The 8,795-nt window shown below is 36.3% G+C and overlaps 1 protein-coding gene across 1 annotated transcript; it reads right to left on the bottom strand.

The window, feature by feature from the left end:
- Nucleotides 1-749: 749 nt before the first annotated feature.
- On the bottom strand, nucleotides 750-4,296 carry LOC149262578 (uncharacterized). Its single transcript, XM_089424916.1, has 7 exons — nucleotides 3,397-4,296; nucleotides 2,344-3,118; nucleotides 2,106-2,240; nucleotides 1,960-2,025; nucleotides 1,585-1,650; nucleotides 1,425-1,472; nucleotides 750-1,338 (listed from the first exon to the last, which is right to left on the bottom strand). The coding sequence occupies exons 1-7, from the start codon at nucleotides 3,774-3,776 to the stop codon at nucleotides 1,168-1,170; spliced, it is 1,641 nt and encodes a 546-aa protein (XP_089281042.1). The 5' UTR covers nucleotides 3,777-4,296; the 3' UTR covers nucleotides 750-1,167.
- Between the last annotated feature and the right edge of the window lie 4,499 nt (nucleotides 4,297-8,795).

The following is an 8,795-nucleotide window of genomic DNA, read 5'->3' on the forward strand; positions in this document are numbered from 1 at the left end:
TTTGATTAAAACATAAAACAAATAGTCGGCGTTCCAACGCAGGCCCATTTGAAAGTTTATTGCCGATGAAAGTAATTCAATTTGTTGGCTCGAAACATTGACTTAAAAAATGGATTTGGAAGAATAATATAAAAAAATATATTGGGATCGGTTTCCAGCATCACTGAAACCTAACCTAAAAAAATGTCAAACCATTTCGAAAATAAGGTAAAGTGGTGAAAAAATGGGATGGGATCATATTTTGTGGAGACTTCAAGGCTTGTCAAAAGACACTTTCAGTTGTGATCGTGGAGGTAGCTAGGGTACAATTATTATAGCCTTGAAATGAAAAGGCGTGAGACAGAATGGCAGTACCTGTGTTCAACTTTTCAACCCTATGCCTCATTTAACAACACTTTGGTAGTTTTTTGCAAATGAATCATCAAAAATATTACATAAGCTGCCAGTCTCGGAGTCCTCTATACCATCTCACGTTCTGCACATTGAAATTGATACCTCGGCCTTGATATCTCTGCATGAACCCAATACTTACCAGTGCGCGCAACACTTTTTAATATTAACCCTATTAAGGCTGCCCAAAACTCTCTGACATTACCATTCTCAGTTTTATTTATGTCATGACTAATCCTATCAAAACGTAGTCACATTGAAGTGAGCATGCTTAAAGCTTAATTCAAATCAATAAAGAAAACAATGAAAAGCAAAGCAAATATTTGCCTGCTTAATCCATCAATAAGTTACCAAAAACATGAGAATGGAGGAGACTGAAGGTTCAGTTTTATTGATTTAGAATAGTACCTATGAACATTGACATAATCTATAAGGGAAAGAAGTTGCTGATTCCCCTTTGGAAAGCTGGCAACTCATGATCATATGCCTTAATGCTGCTGCAGCTTATTGTGCAGATACAGTGTCTGTAACCTCTGAGAGAATTTAAGAGGTGAAATCTGATAATACCATCGAGCTGTGTGTCCAGCAATAACTTTTAATAATTTTGTATGATACAGCCCTTCGAGAAAAAAAAGAGCTTACCATCAGCAGGAGGAATCACTCTGATATGATGACTTTTAGTTGAACACAGAAGATTGCAGGCTTGTTTGGTGTAACGATTACATGGTGCTGCAGTAAATCTGATGTATTAGATTAGGTTGTAACAGTTTAGTCTTTTTATCTGTAGGTTCCCCCCAGCGAAGGTGTCCAGTAATCCGCACCATTGTCATTAGCAACGTGCAAGGTGCAAGACACGGGAACCAGGCACAGCCCTCTACTCCTCAGATCCTGCTTCGGTTCATCCGAATCCTTCTTATCAGACGATCCCCAACCTTTGTGATCTTGGCTCTGCATGTCAAAATTAGCAAGATATCAGAATGTGTAATAAAAGTTACGGCATTACAGAAAAAATTTATGTGTACTTGGGTTCTTACACCCGGATTTGATGTGCCCACACTCTTCAAATATGGCGTGCTCAGCGCCTGCATCCATTTATTAAACATCGCAAGCAACTATCATAAGTACGCATTTCTTTCTAGAAATAGGTGAATATATGATTCAGATTTCTGGTTTTCATTTTCTGTGAGACATCACCTGCACTTGTTCCTGTAGGAATTTAATATATCCAATGGCTTCCAGCAAAACAGATGCAGTGTCAGTCTGTAAAAGGAAAATTACGTTTACAAGTTAGTGAGTCAGAAAACACTAAAGCCAGCCCATCTTAACTCTTATGATGTTAACTCTATAAGCTTTTGGAGATTTTCACAGTTATTTATATTGATGATATTTTCAGGTAGAAAAGAAGTCCATCCATGATATTTTCAGGAAGAGAATTGTGTAGAGGAGAAAGTTCATCCATCATCCTTTAGCTTTGTGATAAGTGTCCACCTGAAATGTCCGACGGACTTACTCCTCTACACAATTCTCTTCAGGAAAATGAAATATCATCACTGTTAACTCTAGTTATACCTTGCCAAAAGGAGAAACCAGCTGTTGTAAGGCTGTAATTCGATCCCCAAGTTTCTCCTTCCTCACCTGCCCATGAAATTATCACGAGTTCATGAGCTTCTAAGATTATTCATTCTTGTATAAAATATTAGGAGCACATGAATTACCTTGAACGTTGGAATCGTTGAGCCAGTCTCTAGACGGGGCCTTTTAAATATTGCTTGATCTGCTGTGCTCTGATCAGTGCAGTTGTTGATCCTCTTTGTGTCACTGCTTGAATCTCGAGCTTCCTCGCCATGGGGCTTCAGATCGTTGGAGAGAAACGAGAAGTTCATTAATAAGAAATAATGACAGTTCGAAATGAGACATGGAATTACTAGATGATGAATGGTATATTGGGCTCACCATTGTTCGATGTTGGGCATGAGGGCTGTGAATTTGTTTCCCATCAGGAAAATATTGCAGATTACAGTCTGTTTTCGAGACCTGCTGTACAGTTTTTAAATGATCAGATTTGCAGGCAGAGAAATCCAAGACTTGTTTGCTCATGCTACCAAAATTCAGCACACTTTGCTTGGAGGGTGAAGAGGGTAGCATCTGAGACAGGCTGCTATTTGGCAGCCACCGGCCTGGATAATCATCCCCGGAAATCGGGCAGCCACGGGCAGCGCTCATGCTCGGTTTAAGAAATGCCTTGGTGGTGGGAGATTCCAGAATGTGACAAAAGCCCTCGTTTTTGAAATTGGGGTCTGCATGAATTCCAAAGCCTTGAAGAAGCGGTGTGTTGGAAGGTAGTGAAACCCCTAGGTCCGGACTGGTGTAAGGCACGGGATATTCCTGCTTGATTCTGCTCAGATCGAACTGCGGGGTATTGCTGTAGGTTGCGTTGAGACTAATGTTTCGGGGTAAGGCATGGCCGGGCTGTTTGGGTTGAGCCACGGACCATCTGCCTATATCAGGCAATGCATGAGAGTTGCCGCTTTGAAGACGATCATCTAAATTGTAAAGAAGAGGTGCATGCTGCTGCGCCTGTTGATTCAAGTGAATGTCTTCAGGTTGGAAGGATGCCATGTTGCGAAATTCCCATCCCTGCAAAGGAACCTCCTGCTGAATTTTTTTCAGTTGTTCAGAAGGCTCAACCAGCTCTTGCCTCAACGCCCTAGAGTACTCACTGCTTCCACTGCAAAACCAATAATCCCATAAATAACAAATCAAAATCGAAAGAGTGATACACTTTATGGTTCGGAACGTAGACCACAAAAGAGTAACAAACTTGATGGCTAGAAACTTCACCACAAAAGAGTGACAAATTTGATGGCTAGACCACAAAAACTTGAGGGCTTAACCACAAAAGCTTCAATGTGAGTAATCCAGAAATGACAGAACATAAATCAAAATAGGCCTAAATACATGAAAGCGTGAAAAATAATTCAATGAAATCATGAAGACTCGACTCACAGAAGCATTTGGTTCCAAAGATTGTTATTGTCTGAAACACCATGAGCAAACTGGCCCAAGAGGGACCCGGAATCTACGAGCTCGGCCTGGTGGCCTGAATCCAAGCTAGTGAGACTTGAAGACGTGTTGTTGGTCATGGAGGTGGACAGATTATCCACATCTTCTGCGTTGCCAGAATTGCGGATATGATGATTCGAAGAAGACGACCAATTCAAACTTTGAATATCTGTTAATGCAGCCGAAGCTGCGCAGGGAGCTGGCTGAAGCATATTGATATTGCTCCACTCTGACACTAAACTGGAACTCGATCCTGAACTTACTGCGTTCCACCAGTTCCCACCCGATGAAACCGTTGATGACGTTTCCGGTTCCTCCGCCATCGACTCTTTCAAAAAAATATAATCCTAAACCAGCCCTAAACCTAATCAAGCTCTCTGCTTCTTTGTTCCCGCGGCTGAGCGAGGAGGTTTCAAAGGTTTCAGTTTTGTAGCAGGTTTTCAGTCTTTGCCGAATTCGATCCCGGGACCGATGACATGAATTCGGGTTGCCGAAGGGCGTTTGCTGGAGCGGGGAAGGGGCGGATCTTTCTGTGATGAAGCCGTACTGCTTCTGTTGGACCACTTTATGCCCGAACCCTCTTACCAGGAAGTTACCCCGTTGAAAAAGCAAAATATTGGGTGCTCGAATACAGAGGAATATGATCCACGGCCCTTGACTTTGATTTATACTTTGTAGTTGCTTCCTTTCTCCGCCTCCAACTTTACCCGAGGGCTGACTGCATTCCTCAACCCTCCTTCTTTAGCTCTAGATTATTGTTAATATTCCTTAGCAAAACCAAAACCTCGGGATTTCGGATACCCACGAAGCAGTAGCAACGTCCTCCTTCTCTGCAACTGTTCCGGTACAGGCTCATCATAATCATAATAAAGATGACGATGCTATCTATCTAAATTCCATTCATGGAGATGGAATAGCACTTTTTCGTAGAATAGGTAGTTTAAACGATATCCGCATTCATTATGAAAACCGTTTAAAGTTGTACAACATCCACTATTTATTTGATAAAGATAATCTCAAGATCCATAACAAAGATTTTATATAGAAAGGAGTATGAAGATGAGTTAAGATTGTTATTCTCTTGAATTTTTAGACGGTTTACTCTGATGGATATCTAAAATCTACGGTTATTCTCTTGGCCTTTTAAGCTGCTTAACCTGATGGAAATCATTAAAATGAATGGAAAATAGATTAGATTGGCTCCTTAGACTATTCAACATTATGGAAATCATTAAAATTAGTAAAAAATAGTTTAATTATCGACCACATGCACCATCTACAAAGATAAAATCAACTAGATTGCTACTCTTTTAATCAAAATCAAGATCATAACAAAAAAAAACTCACATAAGATATTAAGATGAACAAAATATCTTACATAAAAAAATGAAAATAATCTCTGAATGCCTTAAATTGTTCACCCTCATGGACATCATTAAAATCAAACAACCTTCCCTTAATATGATTCCATCTCCATGTCCCAGCAGCAACTGCTACAAGCATAAGCAGAATGTGAATGGTCCTGTAGCAGGTACCTTGCTTTTGGCAACTCCAGCGGTTTCCAAAACACCGCTGCCATAACCTGTTAGTTTCAGAGACCGTCACCCTGCCTGCCACAGGTAATCTGGCACAATGAAATTTTTAAAAAAGAGAAAGGTGGCGCGGGGGGATCCACCCAACAAAAGTAGAGATTAGATTAGGTCAGGCCGATCCATGTATGTGTGGGATGTTCAAATAGGCATGGGCATGGGTATTGGCATCCATAGGGTGTGCGGGGGGTGCCGGGTTATAACAAGTCAACCGGTGGAAACGGACGGAACGGGTGTATCGTGGACGGCGGCAAGGGAACATGGTGGGGCCGTCGACCGACTCCGTCACGCGCGCGTGCGCCCGGGAAAGAGGTCCCGGGCCCTCCACAAGGCAAAGTCAAAACCGGTGGTGTAAGCTGAACTCAACCCTAACCCCCGTGGGTCACCTTCTGTTTATCCCGTGACGGCGCCGCTGTCTGCCGGCCGACACGAATATCTTGACCGTTGATCTCCTCGGACGGAATTGAAAGGCTTTTGTAATTCGAATATCTGGAAGTCGATAGCGCTCGTAAACGCAATGAACTTTGTGGTCTCTTTGATCACCCTGGATTTGACGCCCACACGGAGCCGTCAAATTCAGCTTGTCTTCTTGCCCTTCAATAATAATTCTTACCCTTCTCTTTCACTATTCACCAATACCTTCTTGCCTAATATCATATTTTCAGCATTTATATTCTTAAATAATTAAGTTTTACTTAATAGAGTGAGATTTAATAGCCTGTTTTAGGCAGTTTGTCTTTATTGTAAATTTTTGGAGTTTTTCAGGTGGGTTTTTGGGTTTAATTTCTCTAAAATTTGGCAGGAATTTATTGAAATCACAAGTTTGATGACACAATCTAAGTGCCTTAGGGGTTTTTGAGGGCGTTGAATCCATATATTCAGTTAAAAAACCAGTTTACATAACACAAATCAAGATTTCACCTCAACTTTTTCTGCTACACTGGAAACTTCAAAAAATTGCACTAAAGACAACTCTGTTTGTTAATCTTTATTTTTCCATTACACCGTGTAAAATATACCAAGCATCTATTAATAAAAGATTTTTCAAAAGGAGGCTCTGGTCATAAAAATCAGCTATATAAATTTTTAATGTAAAAATTTACATATTTAATTTTTTTATTTAAGACATTTTTTATATTTACTCTAAACATGTTATAATTTATTAATAAAAAATTATAATTAATATTTAAGTTATAAAAATCAACCATATAATTTTTAATGTAAAAATTTATATATTAAGTTTTTTGTTTAGCATTTCTTTTTATATTTATACTAAACATCTATTAATAAAAAAAAATTGAAGTAGAGGCTCTGCTCATAAAAATCAGCCATATGAATTTTTAATGTAGAAATCTACATATTCAACTTTTTATTTAGCTCATTTTTTATTTTACTCTTAAGCATCATATAATTTATTAATAAAAACTTGTATAGTTAATATTCAACCGATAAAAAACAACCATATGAATTCCTAAAGTAGAAATCTGCCTATTAAGTTTCTTACTTAGCACTTTCTTTATATTTATACTAAACATCTATTAATATAAGATTTTTCTAAGTGGAGCCTCTGCTCATAAAAATCAGCAATATGAATTTGTAATGTAGGAATCTACATATTCACCTTTTTACTTATAGGGCATTTCATATATTTATTCTTAAGCATTGTATAATTTATTAATAAAAAATTTTCTATTTAATGTTTAACTCATATGAATTTCTAAGGTAGAAATTTGCATATTAAGTTTTTTGCTTAGCATTTTTTTTACATTTATACTAAACATCTATTAATAAAATACTTTTCGAGTAGATGCTCTGCTCATAAAAATCCACAATATATGAAATTTTAATGTAGAAATCTACAAATTCAATTTTTTATTGGGGCATTTTTTATATTTACTCTTAAATATTGTATTATTTATTAACAAAAACTTTTCTGGTGTACATTCAACCCATAAAAATCAGCAATATGATTCCTAATGTAGAAATCTGCATATTAATTTTTCTTACTAGGCATTTTTTTTAAATTTATTGTTAGATATTGTGTATAGAAATTAGTTTGTTATTGATTATTAATATTTTCTTATTATTATTAGTGTTGAGAGCTAAGTATTTAAATATGAAGTTAGGAGTTCAATTCTCTAGACACCTTTGAGGCCAAGTTCATATGAATTCGTAATAAGGAATTTCTATAAGTGATCTTTTTGGATAGATCTACTTAGAACAATATTCAATAACAGTGAACCACATACAAAAAATATTCTTCTCCATAATTTCGCATTACACATAATTTTATTAATCTTCAAATTTATTTGTTTAATTATAATTTTTAATTAATTTTCTTTCCATATTGCGTTAAATAAACTAGTGTTAAGAAGCATAAGAAAAATTATTCTTCTCCATAATTTCATATTACAATTAAGATTTTATTAATATTCAAATCTATTTGTTTAATTATAATATTTTATTGATTTTGTTTCTATATTCCCTTGAATAAAAATAGTTCAATTAATTTATAAACTATATTGTTATTGTTTTATTTATATAAAATTGGAATTCTTTATTTATTTAAAACAATTAAATTAGTTTATGAACTATATAGTTATTGCTTTATGTATAGTCAATTAGAACTTATTAAATTGATAGAATTATATTGCGATGATATGTAGACTTATCTATACATCAAGATTAATGTATGAGGTTTTCATTATTAAGTTTTATTCATAATTTAATATCATATTATCATGAAAATGGTTTTATGTATGATGACTTTTTTTTGGTAACTTGATTTATAGAGTAAGGGATTAAGAAATAATTATATAAGTATGGTATTTTAAATATGAAATATTTTTAATATTATGAAATAGTTATGTAGTTATATACGATGATTTTTTTTGTAAACTCGTCTATGAGGTAAGAGATCAAGAAATAGTCATATAGCTATGGTATAGAAGTAACACTGATGTCATGGACATAAAAAAATAGCGATATGATATGTAGTATTATTTTGTAATTTAGTTATTAGTTTAAAACATTCTCATGATATGTGGGAAAGTGCACATTTTACAAGAAACATTGTTTCCTAAATAGGTTATTCTATAATGAAGCTCTAAGAACAAGAAGAGTAGCAAAGTATAGCCAATGATAGAATATTGACGCTAGTTCTATCAAGATGGTTGGAGATATTGCCGACTAGTTATCCATTGAAACCTTGAGTTCTGTGAAGTTTGTGTTAATTAACACTATCCTAGATGTGTGATGGTGAATATCGTTTTCTTACTAGGGAAGTTAGGTTAATGTAGTCAATGCTTTCATTTATTGGTTATGAGTTAGATTGATCTAATCAACATTCCAAGATATTGCAATAGAGGAAAGGATAGGATGTGTGTAAACACCTCCTCACATATCTACCCACTTTAACCAGGCCGCCCGGGGTAGACATGAGCTGAGGGCTACTATGACATGACTCAACCTCCTAGATAACCTTAAGGAAATGGAGTTAACAAAACAAGATCTTACTGACTTCCCTCAGGTGCTATAGAACCCCCAACAATTAAACCACACTTCCTAGTGCCCAAACCATGAGTTAACTTTCTTTTTCACTGATCTGGAGCCCTGGGGGTTGACATAACACTACTTAAATTTGAGTGTAACCTTCTAGTCGCATGCACATCCATGCAAAGGAGTGACAACAATCTTTTTCATTCAGTTCTATGCCCATGACCGCGATATCTGAGAAACGTTTTCAAGGCTAGT

This window comes from Pinus tabuliformis, chromosome 6, assembly GCF_031772625.1.
Source record: "Pinus tabuliformis cultivar Carrire ecotype Pingquan chromosome 6, CPIR1, whole genome shotgun sequence".
Lineage (NCBI taxonomy): Eukaryota > Viridiplantae > Streptophyta > Pinopsida > Pinales > Pinaceae > Pinus > Pinus tabuliformis.